At 34.8% G+C, this 22,126-nt stretch overlaps 1 protein-coding gene across 1 annotated transcript in view; it reads right to left on the bottom strand.

Annotated features, from left to right (window-relative positions):
* BRDT (bromodomain testis associated) overlaps window positions 1-22,126 on the bottom strand; it is a 46,784-nt gene that overhangs the window by 5,814 nt on the left and 18,844 nt on the right. The window contains exons 12-16 of the mRNA XM_024743606.1: window positions 19,272-19,333; window positions 16,939-17,113; window positions 11,128-11,228; window positions 2,123-2,328; window positions 1,436-1,610 (exon numbers count right to left, since the gene is read on the bottom strand). Of these exons, the coding sequence (XP_024599374.1) occupies window positions 1,436-1,610; window positions 2,123-2,328; window positions 11,128-11,228; window positions 16,939-17,113; window positions 19,272-19,333 (719 nt within the window). The remainder of the gene's footprint in view (window positions 1-1,435; window positions 1,611-2,122; window positions 2,329-11,127; window positions 11,229-16,938; window positions 17,114-19,271; window positions 19,334-22,126) is intronic.

Genomic DNA, 22,126 nt, shown 5'->3' with positions numbered 1-22,126 from the left:
AAAAAAAAAAAAAAAAAAAAAAAAAAAAAAGCAAGATGATGGACTCAAACGTAACCATATCAATAATCATATTGAATGTAATGGTTAAACACTCCTATAAAAGACAGAGATTGGATTTTTTTTTTTTACGTCAAGACTACACTACATATTGCCTGTAAGAAAATAAATTTAAAGCACAGATAAGTTAAACGTAAAAGGATGGAAAAAATTTTTGCGCCATGCCAACACTAGACATAAAAAAGGTGAAGTGGTTATATTTCACAGGAAATAATATTACCAGGAGTAAAAAAGATCATTTTGTAATGGAAAAGGGGTCAATTAATCATGAGGATGTAACAATTCTAAATGTCTATGCACCTAATAACAGCTTCAAAATAACATGAAATAAAATTGATAGAATTACAAGGGTAAAAAGACAAACCTATAATTATACCATTGTAGGTGCCAATGTCCTTTCTCAGTATTTGATAGTGCAAACAGGCAGAAAATCAGCAAGAATTTAGTAGACTTGAAAAACATTACCAACCAACTTGCCCTGTTTAATAAATACTCTACCCAGCAGCAGCAGAATACACATTCTTCTCAAGTGCACACAGAATATTTACCAAGGTAGATCATAATCTGGGCCATAAAACAAGTCTTAGTGAATTCAGAAGAATTCAAGACATTGTATGTTCTCTGACCACAATGGAGTTCAATTAGAAATCACTAATTTTCTATTATTTTCACTAGCCAGAAAATTTCCAAATATTTGGAAACTAAATAACACACTTCTAAATAGTCCACAGATAAAAGAATAATCCACCGCAATAAAAAAAGGAATTAATTCTACTTTTTAAAACATCAGTTTTTAAATATTAAGGACTCCTTAAACACAAGTCTTTTTTTTTTTTTTGGTTTCCAGTTTTGTTAAGATATAATTGACATATAACTTCTTCATCTAGTGTTCAACTAAATAAACACTGACTAGGGACAGATGGCATATTTTTTAGCCGCAATTCATAGGCAGTTTATGGATTTTTCAACAGTAATAACAGGAAGTGATTTTACCTCTGTGCCAGGCATTTTCAGATATGCTTAATACATGTAAATTCATTTCACCTTTTACCTTTATTATCCATACTTTACAAATAAGGAAATTGAGGCACAGGGAGGTTAAATAAATAGCCCAGGCTCTAACATCTAGTTAATGGAAGAACCAGGATTTGAACTCAAAGTCTAGTAGCCTCCAGGATTGAGATTCTATTATTACACTATGCTTGTGTCTTTTGACTATGAAATTTTAATTTTACTCTCTGATTTTAGAACCTGATCCTCACCAAAGAGGTAACTGTCACTGAAGAACCACCCAGAATACATCTTTGAACATGTAAAGACACTGCTCTGTTAAATCTTTCCTTTGTTCATTAGATTTAATAAACTAAAATTCACTTACTGCTTCTCTTCTCCTCCGCTCTTGCTCTTTCTCCCTTGCTAAATTACGGTCTTTGAGAAGCCAGAGTTTGCCTCCATCTTGAGCTTCCAGTGACTGCTGATGTTCTTTCTGCTCTTCTCCAAGACACTTGTTTTGCATTTTATTTGGAAAAGATTCTAGAGTGAAGCCATGGTCCCTTAAAGAAACAGTGAAGTTCAAAGTAGGTTTCAAGCTCCTTAAAAGTTTTTATTATGAAGATACGTTGTTAAATGACAAATATAAAGCAATGTTCTAGGTACCCTTTTTTGTATGTTATGACATTATTTTTAGTATTTTTGATGTCAAATTTTACATCGGGCAATCTATGTTAATGAAGAGAAGGTTTTAGAAAACTATGACCAAGGTTTACCATCATCTTCTTACACATAGAATGGAAATATTATGACATTTCCGGAAAATAATGACATCTTTATAATTTAGCAATATTGGTATCTTTAATAGCTTCTTCAATCACTTGATTATTTGTATCCCCTTCAAAATAGATACTACTACTTACCAATTTTTTAAAAATCAATAAAAATTTACTTTTTCTAAATATAATTTGCTATTTACTAAATAGCTGAATTATAGACACTTACAAAAACGAAATTTATTTTAAATACATGTTTGTATCTCTCAAAGCCTCCATTAATCCAGTAAATAACAGACCTTTGATTTCCTTGAAATACTTTTGGTTCCTTTGTATTCTGTTCCAGATGTTTCTGTATTAGTTCCTGTGTTCGAGCTCTCACTTCCTTTTCTATCGCTGCTTTTCTAAATTGGTTGAAGAGCTCATCTGATGATTTCACTACCCCTGATGTTTTGACTGGTTTGCCTAAACTTTTCCAAGAATCTGCATTCTTGATCTTTATATCCTAAAACAAATATTTGATTCAGTATATGTCTACAGATGTCAACTAAATTTTGGAAGAAAAGCAATATTTTTTGATATAGTAATAGATCAAAAATAAAGATTCCAAAGGCTTCATAACTTTACTAAACTTAAGTTAAAGGTTACTAAAATAGAAAAAATAGGATAACAGATTAACTAAATTCAACTATTCATCTAAGATCAAATTAAAATAGCGTGCTTGACAATTACTTCAATTTAATATGAAACATATATGTTAAGGGTATGACAATCTGTTAAGAATATAAAAATCCCCATGTCACTGTAATCAAGATATTTATGAACAACAAGGTCCTACTGTATAGCACAGAGAACTATATTCAATATCCTATGATGAACCATAATGGAAAAGAATTAAAAAAAAAAAAAAATATATATATATATATGTATAACCAAATCACTTTGCTGTGTGGAGTAATTAACACTGTAAATCAACCACACCTCAATAAAAAAAATTAAGTTACAAAACTTAAAAAAAAAGACATTTATGATCTTATGAGAAAAATAAAGCAAATATACAAGTGATTAATCGGAGGGAAAGTAAGACGATGCCAGAAGAACAGCACAGTGTTTGTTGAGAACCCTCTGACATAGCTATGTTTTCCTTTCTTCGGTATGAAGAAAAAAATTAACTGATTGTGATCACTGTTCTTAACTGTGATATGCCAAGGTCTAGATCAGTGCTGCCCAATAGAAATATATATAGTTTAAAATCTTCTAGTACCACAATTTTTTTAAACTAAAACTTTTAATAATATATTTTATTTCACCAAATATACCCAAAGCATTATTATTTCAACATGCAGTCAATATAAAAGACTGAAGATAATTTTATTTATTTATTTATTTACTTACTTACTTACTTATGGCCGTGCTGTGCGGCTTGTGGGATCTTAGTTCCCCGGCCAGGGATTGAACCCAGGCCCTTGACAGTGAAAGCCTGGAGTCCTAACCACTGGACCACCAGGGAATTCCCTATATTTTTGTAATGTCTTCTAAATTGGTGTTTTACATTTATAGCACATCTCAATTCAAATGCTTAACTTTGATTAGAAATCATTGATCTGTAATTAGACTTCATAAAACTTACAGTTGAAAAAGTAGATATGCGTAATCAAACTGTTCCAAACATCCTTACACTCTCCAATAACTGAACTGAGTATAAATTTTTAAATTTAAGTTAATTGTAAGTTCTAAAACTAAGTTTCTCAGTTGCACTAGACATTTCAAGGGCTCAATAACTATATGTGGCTAGTGGCTACCATACTGGACACTGGATATTACATGTCTAGATGGCCCTTCTAATAGTTGTCATATTCTCCAGGATAGTTAATGTTATACCACAAAACAAGTCTTATAAATTTAAGAAGACTGAAATCATATCAAGTGTCTTTCCTTACCACAATGATATGAAACTAGAAATCAATTACAAGAAGAAAATTGGTAAGTTCATAAATACGGAGTTTAAACAACATGCTGCTGAACAACCAATGCATCAAAGAAGAAATCAAAAGAAGTTAAAAAAAATACCTTGAGACAAATGAAAATGGAATACAACATACCAAAAGGTATGGGATACAGCAAAAGCAGTCCTAAGAGGGAAGTTCATAGTGATAAATGCCTACATCAAAAACCAAGAACTATCTCACGTAAACCTAATTTACACCTCAAGGAACTAGAAGAAGAACAAATGAAGCCCAGAATTAGAAGAAGGAAGGAAACAATAAAGATCAGAGTAGAAATAAATGAAATAGAGACTATAAAAAGACCACAGAAAAGATCAATGAAAATAAGAACTGGTGTTCTGAAAAGATAAGCAAAACAGACGAACCTTCAGCTAGACTCACCAAGAAAAAAAAAGAGGACTCAAATCAATATCAGAAATGAAAGAGAAGGGACTTCCCTGGTGGCGCAGTGGTTAAGAATCCACCTGCCAATGCAGAGGACATGGGTTCGAGCCCTGGTCCGGGAAGATCCCACATGCCATGGAACAACTAAGCCGGTGCACCACAACTACTGAGCCTGTGCTCTAGAGCCCACAAGCTGCAACTACTGAGCCTGCGTGCCACAACTACTGAAGCCTGTGTGCCTAGAGCCCATGCTCTGCAACAAGAGAAGCCACCACAGTAAGAAGCCCACGTACCGCAACGAAGAGTAGCCCCTGCTCACCACTACTAGAGAAAGCCTGCAAGCAATGAAGACCCAACTCAGCCAAAATCAATCAATCTAAGAAAAAAGGCAAAAAAAAAAAAAAAAAAAAAAAAAAAAAAAGAAATGAAAGAGGAGATATTACAACTGATACCACAGAAACATAAAGGATTGTAAGAAACTACTATCAACAATTATATGGCAACAAACTGGACAGCCTAGAAGAAACTGATAAATTACTAAAAACATACAACTTACCGAAAGTGAGTCATGGAGAAATTGAAAATGTGGACAAATCAATTACTAGTAAGGAGACTGAATCAGTAATCAAAAAATTTCCAAAAAGTCTAGGACTAGATGGCTTCACTGGTAAATTCTACCAAACATTTAAAGAACTAATACCAATCCTTCTCAAACTCTTCCAAAAACAGAAGAGGAGGGAACATTTCCAAACTTATTTAACTAGGCCAGCATTACCCTGATACCAAAATGAGATAAGGACATCACAAGAAAAGAAAATTACACACTAATATCCTTGATGAACACAGGTGCAAGAATCCCCGACAACATATTAGCAAACCAAATTCAACAATACAGTAAAAGTATGATACACTATGATCAAGTTGGTTTTATTCCAGGGATGCAAGGACAGTTTAACACCTGCAAGTCAAACAACATGATACACCACATTAACAAAATGAAGGATAAAAATATGATCTTAATAGATGCAGAAAAAGCATTTGACAGAATTCAACAGCCATTTATGATAAAAACTCTCAGCAAAGTAGGTATAGAGGGACTATATCCTAGCATATAAAGGCTATATATGACAAGCCCACATCTCATATCATACTCAGTGATGAAAGGCTGAAAGCTCTTCCTCTGAGATCAGGAATAAGACAAGGATGCTCACTCTCACCATTTCTAGTCAACATAGTACTGGAAGTCCCAGCCAGAGCAATCAGGCAAGATAAAGAAATAAAAGCACTCAAATCAGAAAGAAGTAAAACTGTCACTATTTGCAGATGACATGATATTATATATAGAAATCCCTAAAGACTCCATCAAAAACATTAGAATATAGAAATTCAGTAAAGTTGAGGGATACAAAATCAATATGCAAAAATCCACTGTGATTCTATACACTAACAAACTATCAGAAAGACAAATTAAGGAAAAAAATCACATTTACAATTGCATCAAAAAGAATAAAATACCTAGGAATAAACTTAACCAAGGTGAAAGACCTGTACACTGAAAACTATAACAGTGATGAAAGTAATGGAAGAAGATACAGAGAAATGGAAAGATATTCCATGTTCATGTACTGAAAGAATTACTATTGTTAAAACATCCATACTACCCAAAGCAATCTACAGATTCAATGCAATCCCTATCAGAATTCTAATGACATTTTTCACAGAAACAGAACAAACAATCCTAGAATATGTATGGAACCACAAAAGACCCTAACTAGTCAAAGCAATTCCAAGAAAGAACAACAAAGCTGGAGGTATCATGCTCTCTGATTTCAAGCTATATTACAAACTTACAGTAATCAAAACAGTATGGTACTGGCATAAAAACAGACACATAGCACAATGGAAGAGAATAGAGAGCCCAGAAATAAACAAATGCACTTATGGTCAATTAATTTACAATAAAGGAGTGAAGGACTCATTTCATACTTGGGCACGTGTTCTGGTGAGTGAGTAGTCCCTGTGCTGCTGCAGAAGAAGATGGGGAAAGAGGAAATTAAAAGAGCAGTGAAGGAAAATAGTGTGAATAGGCTAGCCTTCATATAGTTTGGCTTGGCCTCAGAGTCTTGTGGGAGAGAGCCAGTAGCCTCATTATTATTTCATTGGAAAATGTAACTTTCTGTTACATTTAAAATAAAGGAAAATGACCTACAAAAACAAACAAACGAAAAGGAGTGAAGGATGTAAAATGGGTAATGGACAGTGTCTTTAACAAATGGTATTGGGAAAACTGACCAACCACATGCAAAATAATTAAACTAGACTATTATCTCATACCATATGTAAAAATCAACTCAAAATGGATTAAAGACTTGAATATAAGACCTAAAACCATAACTATAACTCCTAGAAGAAAACATAGGTGGTAAGCTCCTTGACATCCATCTTGGTGATAATTTTTTGGATCTGACACCAAAAGCAAAGGCAACAAAAGCAAAAATGAACAAGTGGAACTACACCAAACTAAAAAACCTTCTGCTTAGCAAAGGCAACCAACAACAAAATGAAAAGGCAACCTACTGAATGGCAGGAAATATTTGAAAATCATATGTCTGATAAGAGATATATATAAAGAACTTAGAAAACTAACTCAACAGCAGGAAAACAAACAAACTGAAAAAAAATGGGCAGAGGACCTGAATAGGCATTTTTCCAAAGAGAACAAGAACAAACATATGGGCAACAAGTCCATGAAAAGGTACTCAGCATCACTAATCATAAGGGAATATTAATTATAAAGGAAGTGCAAATCAAAACCACAATGAGATATCACCCTCACACCTATAAGAATGGCAATTATCAACTGTTGGCGAGGACATGGAGAAAAGGAAATCCTTGTACAGTGTTGGTGGAGATTTAAATTGGTATGGCCATTATGGAAAACAGCATAGAGATACCCGAAAAAAAAAAATCCTACTTCTGAATATATAGCCAAAGGAAATGAAATCAGGATCTTGAAGAATATCTGCACTCCCACGTTCATTGCAGCATTATTCATAATAGCCAGGATTTGGAAGTAACACCACGTGTCCATCAATGGATAAACAGAAAAAGGAAATGTGGCATATATACATGATGGAATATCATTCAGCCACAAAAAAACCAAGGAAATCGTGGATGGAACTTGAGGGCATTTATTATGCTAAGTGAAATAAGTAGACAGAGAAAGACAAATACCATATGATCTCACTTATATGTGGAATCTAAAAAAACCCCAAGAAACACCACTCCCCCCAAAAACCCCCAAATTTATAGATACAGAGAACAAAGTGATGGCTGCCAGAGGAGAGGGAGTGGGGAGTGAGCGTAATGAGTGAAGAAGGTCAAAAGGTACAACCTTCTAGCTGTAAAATAAGTAAGTCCTGGGGATGCAATGTACAGCATGGTGACTATAGTCAATAATACTCCATTGTACATTTGAAATGTGCTTAGAGTAGATCTTAAAAGTTCTCATCACAAGAAAAAAATTTTTAACTATGTTGGGAGAGGGAGAGAATAGACTTCCTGTGGTGATCATTTCTCAATATATTAAGTTGTATACCTGAAACTAATAATATTATATATCAGTTATACCTCAATTTAAAAAAAAGAGTTAGCCTACTTATCTGGGGTAAGGAAAGATGACAATGCAATACCCGAACATCCTCTGTTTAAATTTTTTTTGATAAATGTCTCCTTAATAATTATGCTTGATTCCTCTTTTCATATTATTTCCATGAAATATTAGGGAGAAATTTGTCCAGGGTCCCAGGTAAACCAAAAGAAAATTTATGACAAGACTTTTCCATAAGCCTTTTTAATTTCCATCCTGAAGTAATCTCACCCCTACTGTACACACAAGACCTTCACCATAGGTCACCCAGTTGTGTTTATGAAGTCTTTCCTGTATGCTGCCAATAAAACCTGTTTTCGTTCTTACCCATGGAATGGGCTAAATACTAGTTCCAGACTTCATTTTTCTACTGAGTTAGTTAAAGAATCTTGCCTTCAGGTAGAGATTTGAAACAGAACAGGTAATACCTGGTAGTATACTTAATAGGAAATAAAGGGAGGATGAAACCCTGGTCTCTGGCTTGATCCTGGAAATGTCTATCTAATTGCAATAAAATTTTGGCAGGTCCTAAAACAAGAAAGTTCATAATTGGGTTTGGAGTACAGTACAGTTTTTCAGACATCACAGAGAAGAATAAGAAGACTTTTGACAGACAGAGATGAGGATGGAAAGCATTCCTCACTAAAGAAAGAAAATCATAATTAAAGATATTACTAGATATATCCGGGGAGAAATGAAAAGTTCAATTTCAGTGAATTACAAGGCTTATAGTTAAGACTGAAAGGCTAGATCGGAGTCATAAGGTAAAGGTGTTTAATCTTCACTCTGGAGTCAAAGTTAGAAACTACTGAAGGTTTCATACATATTAGTAATATGATCAGAGCAATACATCAGGAGGAACAGTGTAAGAATGTTAAAAGCAGAATGGATTAGAACAAGGAAGGTTTCAAGTTAGTCTGACCAGTTATAAATATTACAAAGAGCTCAGACTGAAAGCAATGAGGTCTGTTCTCTGAGGCAGAAGTGGAAAAGGAAACATGTTGAAAGTAAAGCGCAAAGAATTTAGCAATTCCTTGGCTGTACGGGACTGAGAAATCAAAAATGATTAAAACTCACAGGATGTCAGGTCTAGAACTATATATTTGAGTCATCTGCAGAGAGACTGTAACTGAAATCACCACAGTGGATGTTCAACCAGAGAGAGAAGTAGTAGAAGACCCTGGACTCCTTACCCTATCAAGACTTTGGGAGGGATGCAGCACTTTTAGACATCATTGGTTCCTCTGATAGGACAAATTACAGGAATAAGGGAACAGCTGGATTCTAGGTAAAATTAAGGTACTGCTTCACAACTGGGGTGATTCTCCTTTGCCCAGGGAAGACCTATGGCAATGTCAGCAAAGTTTTTTGTTGTCACGTAGTGGTAAGGGAAGGGGTGTTGCTAGCATCTAGTAGATAGAGGTTAGGGTTCCTGTTAAGCATCCTACAATGTACAGGCCTACTCCCAACAAAAACTTATCCAGCCCAAAATGTCAATAGTGCTATAGTTGAGAAAGCCTGGTTTAAAATGTAAACAGGTAGTGGAGAAATAAGACAAAAGGAATAATAGAGACTATAGAGATGGCAGGAGAGCTCCACAAAAATCTGTTAAATGAAAGAAAATGAAGAAGAGAGATAGAGAAGTCTTGGCAAGAAGGGATACCCTTTCTTGAGGCAGAGGTAAGTAAGAGACGAACAGCAAAGCTAGAGCTCTGAGTAAAACAACAGAGGTTGGGACCTTGTAGAAATGTTTTATTTTAGTATCAGCTCTTCTTTGGGCAAGATGCTTGAACTGTCTGGGCCACAGTTTGTTCATAAAGACTAATTCTCAAAGATCTGTTCTAGCACCAAAATTCTGTAGCCTTTTTTTTTTTTTTTTTCAGTAAGTGGTAATAACACTCCTGACAGTGAGTGAGCAACGGTAGGAAATAATGTCAAGGATGGAAACAGTTTAAAATCAAGGGAAAAAAAAAAAAAAAGAATGGAAACAGTTTGTTGTGAAGAGAACAAGCCACACAATCCCATTCCTCCTCAAGCTTTCAACATTTTAGTTCTTACTATATGCTAGACATCAACAGAGAGTAGACTTATGTCACTTTTACCTTTAACACAAACTTCAATGGTATGACATATACTTGATGTTTTGCTGCTTACTTTTGCTGTAATCTCTTTGCCCTTTTGAAAATTTTCTTACTGTTTTCAAAATTTATTTTGGGTCAGTCAAAATTACAGTTTTGTTAAATGAGAAACAAAGATTTTAGTACACAGTAAACCAAATATTTGAGAAACTCTGCTGCTTTATTCTTTGCATCCTAAAGGGGACAGATGACACTTCCAATGTTTAAACAAAAAACAATAACAGTAAAAAATTTATGCTGGATATCAGGAGAGGCACTTTTTAAAAAAAATTTATTGTTTTTTTATTTTCCCCCTTGGCCACACTGCTTGCAGGATCTTAGCTCCCTGACTGGGGATTGAACCCGCACCCTCGGCAATGAAAGCAAGGAGTCCTAACCACTGGATCAGCAGGGAATTCCCAGGAAAGGTACTCTTTAAATGGTTCTTATCAATAACAAAACACCCATATTAAACACAGGTCACCTTTGATGATAATAATTATTAGCAGAGCAGTATGTAAGAAAGTCAAAGATTCTAAGAATAAGAAAAAACAAGGGCCAAAGCAATATGCTCCTCATGGTGAAATGTCAGATATTCCTAAGTGTGCCCAAGCAGTAAGATTTGTCCTCTGAAGTACTTACAAGGAAAAAAGAAAGGAAAGAATGGAAGGAAGGGAGGGAGAGAAAAAAGAGGGGATATGTGAATATCTCATTCATAGTCCATTTCTGACAGTTACTAGATTCAAATGTCTAGAATAGTAACTGGTGTATCTAATGTATCCCAAACATCTAGAATACTTGTTGAAAGACTGAGATAAGTCTTTGAGATTAAGTGCACCAAAGACTCCATGAGGAAATCACCTACAACAGATTCTAAAAGATAGTTTTATAACATGTTTTAAAATCAGGATAGCTGGCAAATACCAGCATTATAGAATTTACAATTAAACACAAATATGGGGACTGAAGGTAGAGGGTGGGAAAGAGCGTTGCTCACAGGTTAACTTTTTTTTTTAAATAAGTAGACAAAAATTAGGCTTAGAGATCCAAAATTCATTCAAATTAGGGCTTAAAATACCTCCATGCCATTTCTATATTCAATTTTAAATCCCTTCAATATTTGTGAGAAAAAATAACTTTACTCTTACCTTTTGCACTGGAACTTGACATTCTGATTCTAATACCACTGTGTCATTATCACCGGAAGGATGCATCACAGTTAGGCCATTCAAGCGTTGTTCAGGATTATCTGATGCACACATTTTTAGAATAGTATAGTCAAGTTATTTCATCTTGATTCTCCAGAATTTGACATTTCCACCACCACCCGCCCCCCCCGCCAGGTCAGAAACTATGAAAATAAAATAACTAGTTTTTTTACGCTTAATTTTGGAGTATTCTTAGTTGGAGAATTGTAATACTGTAAAATAAACATTTTCACTTGAAATTTTACCTCCTTTATTTCTTCTCTTTTTCTTCTTCTTCTTTTTTTTTTTTTTGTCAGCATAAAGTATAGCTGACATTGTGGCTCACCTACCAAGACCTATTTTAGCTTTCCCCATGGTATAGCAGTCTTTCAGCTTGTAAACTGACCTCAGCTCCAGAGATGGGTCTTCATTGGCCAAGCTAATTATGGTAATCCTACCCCCCACACCAGTGAATCATTTAGAAAAGAGGAGGCCTAAGCCACTATAGGGCTTCTAAGGAAAGATGCTTCCTGGTAGCCAAATTGAAAACAAAGAAAATACAAAGAATTGAAGAATGAAGATACCAGACACCTAAACTGCCCAGTGGAGAATAGGAGTAAGAAATGCAAAATGTTGTTTGACTCTGAGGTGAAGAGAACAAACCACACAATCCTGCTGACTGTAAAGCTTTCATACAAATATTTCATTTATTACAGGTGAAAATAATTTCAGAAATAGAGCTTGAGCCTTTGTCAAACATGTCTAAATGACTGACCTACTTCTGGACTACAATATGTATGATAACAAAATTCCTTGTGTAAGCCAGTCTGGAGCTGAATTTTCTGCATTTGTGACCAAAAGCATCCTGGTGTATGAAATGTAATTAGGTCATTTCTGTTTCAGGTCTCTCCAGCTCTTGTCTATAGGTACTAACTAGCAGCAAAAGGACAGAGGAGAAAAATGAAAACTTGAGTTGCTATCTTTTTGTTAATTGGCTCAAGCTCATAAAATCCTGGCCACTTAGAGTTATAGGAACTTACATTTAAGCTTCTATCACCCATCAATTCCTTTGATTCTTTGGCTAAATCACACTAGTTGAATGTGAGGCTTGAAGAAGGGAGGGACACTAAAGGATAGGAGTGAGCACAGGAGGGTGAGACAAAACAGTCAGTGGACGGATGAATGAAGGAACAAAGTTTAAATTTGTGTGTTCCTATGTGGCCCAATGCACCTATTTTCTCAGTTCAACAGGTAATGGAAAAATAGGGAGAAAAAGTCTAAGTACAGAACTACATCCCCTCTCTGCCTGGGATCAGATATTATTTAAGAAGTAGAAAGAGTATACATGTCAAGAGAAGTATATTCTAAACGGCTCAGTTTGTTGACTCTAAGTTAGTAAATGGTGACAGTGCCATTATCAAGAACTAAAGAGGAAAGATTTAAATGTAGGAATTAAAAGGGGGAAATTCAGTTTTGACATGCTGCATTTGGCATGCCTATGTGCTGTTTAAGGTATTCAGTAGAGTTGTATAAACATGCCTGGGGCTTGGATGCTTGAGTTGTAAAAATGAGACTAGAAATCATAAGACTCCAAGAAGATCATCCAGGAAGGATGTATAGATTGCTGCCTTCCAACCTTTTACATGCCATAGTAAGTAGAAAATGATCAATGTATGGCATACCTGGGTAAATGGGAGGTCTGCTCCAAGCCTATTGCTATGAGAGTTGAGGGGGAGGTCCTAGCTCAGTAAGCCTATGCGTTGGAATACGGCTAGAAAAGCCTGGAGTAAAGTAAAAAGAGGCTTAAGGATGTAACTCAGAGTATTATCAACATTAAAGGTAGGCAGATAAAGTAGGTGTCTGTAAAGAACGTTCAGAGATGGGATGATCAAGAGAAGAGTGTCACAGAAGCCAAGGGAAGTGTGTCAAGGGACCGACTCTCTGAAAAACATTTTCATATGGATGCCCTCTGGCACCTCAAAACACTACAAAACTCATCTTTCCTCAGACATCTGTTCTTCATCTGTGTTCCAGGTCTGTCAACCTGGACCAGTATCCAGCCACTATCCTCTGAGCCACCAAAGCTTATACACCCCTTTGTTATTAAAACCCAGCATATATTCATCTTTTGTAGACCTGCTCACTCCACTCTTGTGATTTCTTTCAACTATACCTTTTTCTTTCTTTCCATCACTTAGTTTTTTTGTACTACTGCAACAGCCCAGTTGGTCTTTTCCTCCTCTGGTCTCTGTTCCCCATCTCTCCGACTGACCTACACAATACTGGCAGAGTAATTACACTGAAGCACACTCTGTTCAAAAAATCTTCATTGGCTCCCCACTGACTATACTATTATAATTAAGTCCAAAAGTCTCTAGGTATTGAGGTTCTTTATGATCTGATCCTGATCTACCTTCCCAAATTTATTTCCCTGTATTCCTATTTATTCAAGCAAAGCTTTAATCACATTGAATTACTGGTCACCTAAATACACTCATTCATGTTGTTCCCTCTATCCAAAATGCCTTTTGATCCTACTATACATCAATACACATCTTTCAAAGAGGTCAGGTAATTCTGCCTTCCTCATCTCCTTAAATTTCATTTTGGGTTCTTTTAGGGCACATTATTTTTACTTTATTTTAATTTAAAAAAATTTATATACACATACACACACACATATCCACAGACATATTCATTTATTTGGTGTCTTAGTTGCGGCAGGGGGGCTTCTTAGTTGTGGCATGTGAACTCTTAGTTGCGGCATGCATGTGGGATCTAGTTCCCTGACCAGGGATCGAACCCGGGCCTCCTGCATTGGGAGCACAGAGTCTTATCCACTGCGCCACCAGGGAAGTCCCTATTTTTACTTTATATACCAGTTATTTACTTCTCCTACTAGATGGCAAACTCCTTGATTTACCTTCTCATTTGCCATGTTAATTCACATTGATGTGACAGCATAAGTTTTTTTAAAAAAAATTTCTTAATACAACTGAGTAAAGATATTTTAAAGAGCTCTGGAATGATCAAATATAAAGTTTAGTAATCCTTCATGACTAAAAACTTCAACTTATTTTAAGGAAAAAAAATTAGACATCTTCCAGTTCATGTGGAGATGATGGCAGAGGTTTTGAAGAAAACTGATAATACTTAAAACTTCAACTTCTTAAATATTTATGTACTCTAACATACATTTATGTACTCTATGTAACTCTAATTTAGTACTCTAATTTATTTCCACCAAGATTACATTCCAGAAAAGTAAAATTCTATATACATTTTATAGCTTATATATATTTGCAGTTTCCCTTGGGCATAGTGCCACCTACAGTTGGCAAATGCAAACCACTTTGGTTCTGAAAAACCTGCTTAAGTGCAGTAGAACAGCCATTCGGCATCATCCAAACTTCCCCTTTACACAGTACTGTTACTCACAATCACGTATAAACAGAAATTGAAGGAATACAAGAAACGGATCCCGACCGAAGATTTAGATATTTAAAGCCTGACTCTTCATAGATAGGACGTTTTCTTAAAATAGGAACAAAAGACCATCTTGACTGCATTATTTCCATTATTTTTCAATGTCTTTATTCTTCTTCAAAGCTATCCCTATCATTCTCCTAGGAACTTACTATGATGAAAACAGCAACTTTTCCCCACTCTGGTTCTTTGCGATTGACCTCCACACTCGATCAAATCTCGCCGATTTCAAAATTCAAAACAAAACAACCTCTCTCCCAGTCTTAAAAAAACAAAAAACCTATCCTCCTGTTAAAGCCACAGCTATCTTCCCATCCTCTTCAATAAAATTCTTGAAAGACTGGTTTACATTCAGATTCCATTACTTCTCAATTTACAAGAATCTGCTTCCATCTCAATCACAATAGCCATAAAAGAAGCTTTTGTAAAAGCAAAAAAATCTCACATTGCCAATTTTAATCTTCTCTCCTCATTCCTCATGGTACTTTAAGGCTTTGTATATAGTAGGACATGATACTCGTGATGATGATTTCCTCGAAAAACGTATCTCCTGGGCTTCTATTATACCATTTTTCCTTTTCCTCTTAGCTTTGATTACCTCTTCTTTTAACTTATTAATTTTTTCTACTTTTACTGAGAGGGAGTTTGGTTACCCAGAATTTTGTCCTTGACCTTTCTCCTCCTGCTCTGTACATTTTCCTTCATTCTCATGGCTTCAAGTAGCTTCTACATATTGGTAATTCCTAACTGTAGTTCTTGTTACACCCTATTAGTTCCAGAAACCTATTTCTAGTTATAGATTTCCAATTAGATATTCTGCAGCATCTTAAACATGTCCAAAATGAACAATGTCTCTTATTTTCAAGCCAACTGTTGGATAATACTCTGGTAAGACACTTATTCTAATAAAGCTTAGTAATTCTGCCACAAAAATATCTAATTTAGCCACATCCTTTCTGTACGTACTGCCTTAGTTTTGGTCTTCATAATTTCTTTCCTAGACTATAGCACCCAGCTTCCTTACTTGGTCCCAATTATATCAGAGCATCTTCATCTTAGTCCATCCCTTATACAGCAAGCAGCAATCTCTTCCTAATGTAGAATCTGATTTTGTTATGCTCTTGTTTGAAGCTACTTTCTGTGTGCAAAATAAAAGATCCAAATGTAGCACTGGTATTTAAGGTAATTTATGACCTAGAACAACTACATCTTCAGTTATTCTCCTGAATACCTTGAAAATATTTTTCCAGAAAAGAATGGCTTTAAATATTTCATCCTTTGGATCTTTGTTTATACTTCTTCCTGGGATGCCCCTCAGTGTTGCCTCAGATATTTTCTCTCTTGATCTCCACTCCTTCTCCAGAGTCAAGAGCTATAACTTGAGTTAAATGCAAAACGGAATACTCAAACACAGAATAGTAGGGAGCTTTTACTGGAAGCAATAAAGGAGGATCAAAACTTCTGTGTTCCTCCTAATCTGTGCTTCAGTAAAACAGCTTAGAAATTTCTTCTGTTTTGGAGAAACCCCTGCCATTGGAAGGCCAGGGAGCAGTCTAGACAGAAGGAGACATGGATATGGAATATTCACATCTGCTTCTGTCTAGGCCTGAATACATTTGTGTCTCAAAGTTCAGGCACTCCATAAGCTGGGCTCATCACTATCAGAGAAGTATGCTCCTGTGCCACACATCCCCAGGAGGACCAGGCTGAGAAAGGTGATATGTTCACGTCTGATAAGACTAACAGATAAGACATTTATAAAGTCAAATGAACCTAACAATACAAAAATTTCCAGTTTTAGAAGACGTTTTTAGTAAATAGGAACCACCACTAGGCAAGTATTTCTAGCCCAAGTTTCTTTAACTGTAAACTGTTTTTAATGTTTATAACTTCATTTCTCTACCTATAGAATCTCTATCTTTTCCCTATTCTAATCTACCTTTCCAACCCACACAGACATCATGGAAATCAGAGCAACATTTCGCAAGTCTGCTCAGAGCTTGCTATGAGCTATGGCAGTGACAGGTTTTTATGCATGGCTCACATGCCAATGTATATAATCTGTATGAAAGTAAGTTGTGTGTGAACTGCACATACAATTTTCTTTCATTCAAATGTAATGAGTACCTTGGGGTATAAAGCAATATGCTTCAGGGATTATTTCTAACCTGGAATTTACTAGTTATGATTTTCAGTATTCCAGATACATAACATTTAAGATAATCTTGGCATTTTCATTTAGCAGTCAGTTGTTCAATCACAGTCATTTACTTCTTAATTTCTTACCTGAAAGAGGCAGAATTTGTAAAGGTGAAATGTTTTCCACACTCTGTAAACGTTCTGATTCTTGATAATTAACTACTAACTGGTAGGGATTTGGTGGTGTTCCACCTGAACATGTAGTCTGATGAACCAGACTAGTTTTCCCAGAGGTTGTATATTGCACAGATGATTGTATCCGCTAAGACAAAGTTAAACAAAACTATCTTTCAGAGCTTAACCACACAAGAAGTATAACTAAGAAAACAGAAACACAAGAGGATAGAATATAATTTAATACTGTCTTTGAATATGATATTAAATTAAGTCACACAAATTTATAAGGTATAAATATCACTATCTTACAAATGAGAAAACTAAGGTTTAGAACGATTAAATAACTTGGCCATTATATAGCTTATAAGCAGAGTCAAAGTCTGTGATCTTAGTTGCTAGTACACATAGACTTAATACATATGTTATTAAACAGTGTTGCTTATTTTCAAATGCTTCCCTGTGATCTACTGAAAATAAAAACTGAGCTTTTATACCAAATCTAGAGACTAATCCACTTTCTTTACCCCCTTTTCCTTAGTGAATTATAGATCTAAAAGGAGGGGGTGTTTAAAAAAAGAATAACATGATGGTTGAGCCATAGACTATCAACAAATTCTGATTCCAAACTGTTAACTACTTATTAAGAAAAAGTGTATTATAATAGCTAATATTTAGTTAACACTTACGATGTGCAAGGCACCAGGGTAAGCCTTTTATATAGTTCTTAATTTCTCACACTAATTCTATGAGTTTGGTATAATTATTATCCACATTTACAGTTTACAATAGGACTTAGATATAAGGAAGGTAACTTAACCTAAAATCTCACATCTGTTCAGTGGCAAGCTAAGTTACAGTACCAAAGCCCAGGTACCTTGTCTACTAAGCTCTGAGTTATAGATAGTACAGAGATGAATAAGACAATCTTCCTTCTCCATCTAATAAAGGCGTTAGAGTGAGTGAGCCGATAAGGCAAGTGTATGAATACCTATGCTAGTTTGAATAAAACAAAGGGCATAGAAATGTTTATCCCAACAATAATACAGACCCAAGCCCAAAGCTTAAAGGCAAATGCTGAGATTTAAATCAGCAAAACAACACTTTCTGAAACACACAAATATGTGCATTTATTCATGATCCTATAAATATATTTCCTCTTTTGTCTTAAATGAGCATTTTCTTCTTCAGTGAGTGACACTGAAAAAAACTTGGTCACAAACAGATCATAAACATAGCATTCTGTGTGCTATGTACTGAGAATTATTCCAAAGTTTGTTCATAACTTGACATAATTTTCTGATTCCACTAATACCTATGGCAGACAGATCATCTGGATCTTCCTTCCACTCAAAAACCTTTGAGAGCTCACGCCTACTTAACAACTTAAATATTAACACTTTATCTAGGTGTGCAAAGCCCTCCCTATTATATCTCCAAAGCCAACTAATCCCATACAAACACTCTCTGCTACCATATTTCCCTGAACACACCTCCTGTGCTTCCCCCCCCCCACCCTCTTACTGCTACTACCTCTGTTTAAAAAAGTAAGTCCCTAATCAGCATGTCAATATACTAACCCTTTCTTCCCTTTCCCTGTAATTTAAAACCCATTTTAAGCATTCCCTCCTTCAGGCAGTATATATATATTCCTCCTTTATTTTCTCAATATATTATGAATATAGATGATTATAGCACTAATCATACAATCTCTTAACTATATGATTATCTCTCTTCTCACAACTAAGAGATCCTTCAAGACAGTATTATTTATGTTGTATTTCCCCTAACCTAGAGTTAGATGTTGTTAAGTAAGTTTATGATTTAATAAAAGGTATACACCTGTAATTCTATATTTGGGATGGGTACAAAGGATTAAAAGTTTTATGAGGATTAGTAGTAAAAGATAAAATTACTTTTATTCTTTTTAAAGCACGTCAACTACTAATCAAACATAGATGTGCTAAAAATGAATAGTTGGTAATTGGTACGCACATGGGGACACCAAGACCTTCTCTCTGTATTTAGACTCTCAAGACTAAGCTGAAATTTCTATAATTTGTTCAACTTACCTGGCTGACTAAATCATAAAAAAGTCACATCTTGTTAGAAAAATGTAACCAAATCATTTCACTATTCAATCTTCTTTACAAAGAAATCTTTGAACATTTAGTTGACAAATTAAAATGAGTGACAACTCTTCATGTAAATAAAATCAACACTTTTAAAGAAAGCTACTACTATACCAGTGAGCTATAACCTACATAATTTTAAAATTCTAAGGTAAAAATGAAGAATTAACTTACCTTTACTTTCTCTTTAGAAGAAGAATCATTCTGTTCTACTCCAGTAAATTTAGGAAACATTTCTGCAAACGTATATAAATATTTTAATATTTGCCAACTTAAAAAATTACTATCATCTAAATGACAGATTTTTTCACCTTAGAATGAAAGTGATGATTTTAAGAAAATGGTCAACTTCTTAACTCAAGAAATTCTTTTATTTACAAATTTTTTTGCCCTCTTGGAATCAGTCAAAATTTCTAAAGGGATACTTGCTTTGAAAAGGGATATTTTCTTTTCCACATAATGGAATAAATATCCCCTCACAAATTTCAATTTAGATTATTAGGCAAAAAGAACAATGTGTTACTTCAGAGTAAAGAGCTTGAATAAGTGACAGTTTAAAAAGAAACAAGTTACAACAGAGATAAGGGTTTAAACAAGCAGTACCAATTATACTAAAATCATCTTTAACCAAGTAGCCATTAAGAGGCTTAATTAAAATAATTGAGAATTTACAAGAGAAGGGTATGTCATTATCTGAGAGGGTACAGTCTTTTATTAAAAGTGAAGCTATTTGATTATACATGATAAAGTCTGCTCTGCTTGCTAAGCATTATAATAAAGATCCCATCTAATTAATACTCCGTTTACTTCCGAGCTATCTGGCAGCCTCAACTACATAGAAACAAATGGGTTTTATAGTACCTCCTTTACCTTTAGAAATGCCTTTACAGCTGACACTGGCAGTAGAGTAGATGTAAAAAGAGATCTCTCTGACATGGTGCTCAAAGGTTCCTCTTTCTTGATCCTACAATTGATTCTGGTGCTATCCTCCCCAGTAAGAAGCCTAAGTCAGTGTGGTAAAGCACCAAACTGGTAGTTAATGCCTTGATTCACCTCTCCAGCCAGCTTTCATGAGCCTCCTGAGCATTATTTGCCTCAGGCTTCAGGGCACCAAGGCTGGTCAACACCAGGTCTTATTCAAACTTAAAACATTCTAATTTTAATAATTACCTTCTGCCTCCTGAAATGCCATCAGTTTCCGCTGGATGTGTTACTGTTCTTTCCTAAAATGTCTGATGCTGGACACTGTTAAAATTGCTAAGTGCCACTCAATGACGTGCTTTAATTTAAAGAATTCAAGTATTTAAAATGACATGGACCATCTTAATGTCACTCCACTAAGTATTATTTTAAGTGTTGGGGGTTAGGTGGAAAGGGGAAGGGAAGAAGACAGACTGCAAAGATTGAGGGTATAGATCCAGGTAGCTTTCACATTTAGGGGAAAAGTTATGATTTCAGCTTTGATCAACAACAAAAAAAACAGACTTCATTAATACGATCACATAATATATGTACATCTATACATGTCTTTTTTTTTAACATCTTTATTGGAGTATAATTGCTTTTGTGTGAGATGACATCTCATTGTAGTTTTGATTTGCATTTCTCTAATGATTAGTGATACACATCTGTCTTAATTATCCAAATATGCACCTAAACAAATTATTCAATGATATAAACTCTTAACTACAGTAAAAATACAACATACCACATTAGTGTTCTGACGAAAAATTCAACGGCATTATCTTAGTTCTCTGACATAAAACTAAAGCTCAGGACTATTATAAAAACTAGCACCTCAAAATCTAAAAAACACTAGCAAAAGGCATCAAAGATTTTTAATTAAAAAAAAAATCAAAAACACCAAATACAGTATGCCTCAAAAAAGTCTTACAGACTATAGATAGATGAATAATGATAGCCTAAAACTCAGTATTCTGCTTCTCATTCTACTCTTATGTAGCTGACTTTCCAGGAACATAGTAAAATAAAACTGCATATTTCTGTTTATTTATGAGTTCCTGGCCTTTGGAATTAAAAGGCAAACATACACATTTTCACTATCAAGCTTAAGACCACATTTCAATAAATGAAGAAGCCCTACCAGGTCTTACAAACATTAATAAAACTGAGCACTATAGTGACAACATACACGCTTGTCAACTAACTTCACCAGGGATCTGTGATAATATGTATACCTACCTTGTGAGGATCCAATTGGATAAAATATGTTAACTACTAAACAAATGAATATTTTGCACATTATATAATGTGTTTTATTTTCACAGCTCCCCAAAAACCTCAATATAAAACTTTGATTGGAAAACTTTCCTTTCAAACTAAGCAAAAATTTTAATCACAGAATCAAGAAAAAGAGAGAGATCTGGCATCAAATATTTGATTGAAAGGTTTGCTAATAACCATCACCTATCAAAGCACTGAGATCAATGCTCCAGAGACACCAAATAATATCAGCAAGCCAGTACTGACTAAAAAATTTGATAAATTGAATATGAATATAATACCATACATAATGTAAAACCAGAATGTAATGTCATTACAGCAGAAAAAATTACTGAAGATTTTTAGATTAGAAAAACAAATCACACTTCTGTTGTATAGGACAGGGTACAGAAAAGTGATTGGAAGTTATTACCTTATTTTATAGGAAAGAAAGTATGTCCAGAGATGTTGAATGATTTGCCCTATTGATAAAAATCAAGTACTTTGAATGAAAGAAATCTGCTCCCTTTAAAGAATGTTTTGGTATTTTGATTTAAGTGTGTGGTGCTTATGTAATATAGAAGAACAAACCGATTATAAGCTGCCTCTTCCTTTTACCAAAGTAATTTTAACTAGAGTTTAGAAAGTGGAAACAAACAAAAAAACACCTAGACTGATGATTCTCAAACACTGCAGCACATTAGTCACATGGGATACATTGTTTTGTTTTTGTTGGGTTTTTTTGGCGACGCCACATGAGATCATAGTTCCCGGACCAGGGATCGAATGTGGGCCTCCTGCATTGG

This window comes from Neophocaena asiaeorientalis, unplaced genomic scaffold (assembly GCF_003031525.2).
Source record: "Neophocaena asiaeorientalis asiaeorientalis breed wild unplaced genomic scaffold, Neophocaena_asiaeorientalis_V1.1 scaffold317, whole genome shotgun sequence".
Lineage (NCBI taxonomy): Eukaryota > Metazoa > Chordata > Mammalia > Artiodactyla > Phocoenidae > Neophocaena > Neophocaena asiaeorientalis.
This window is presented reverse-complemented; position numbering and strand designations above follow the sequence as displayed.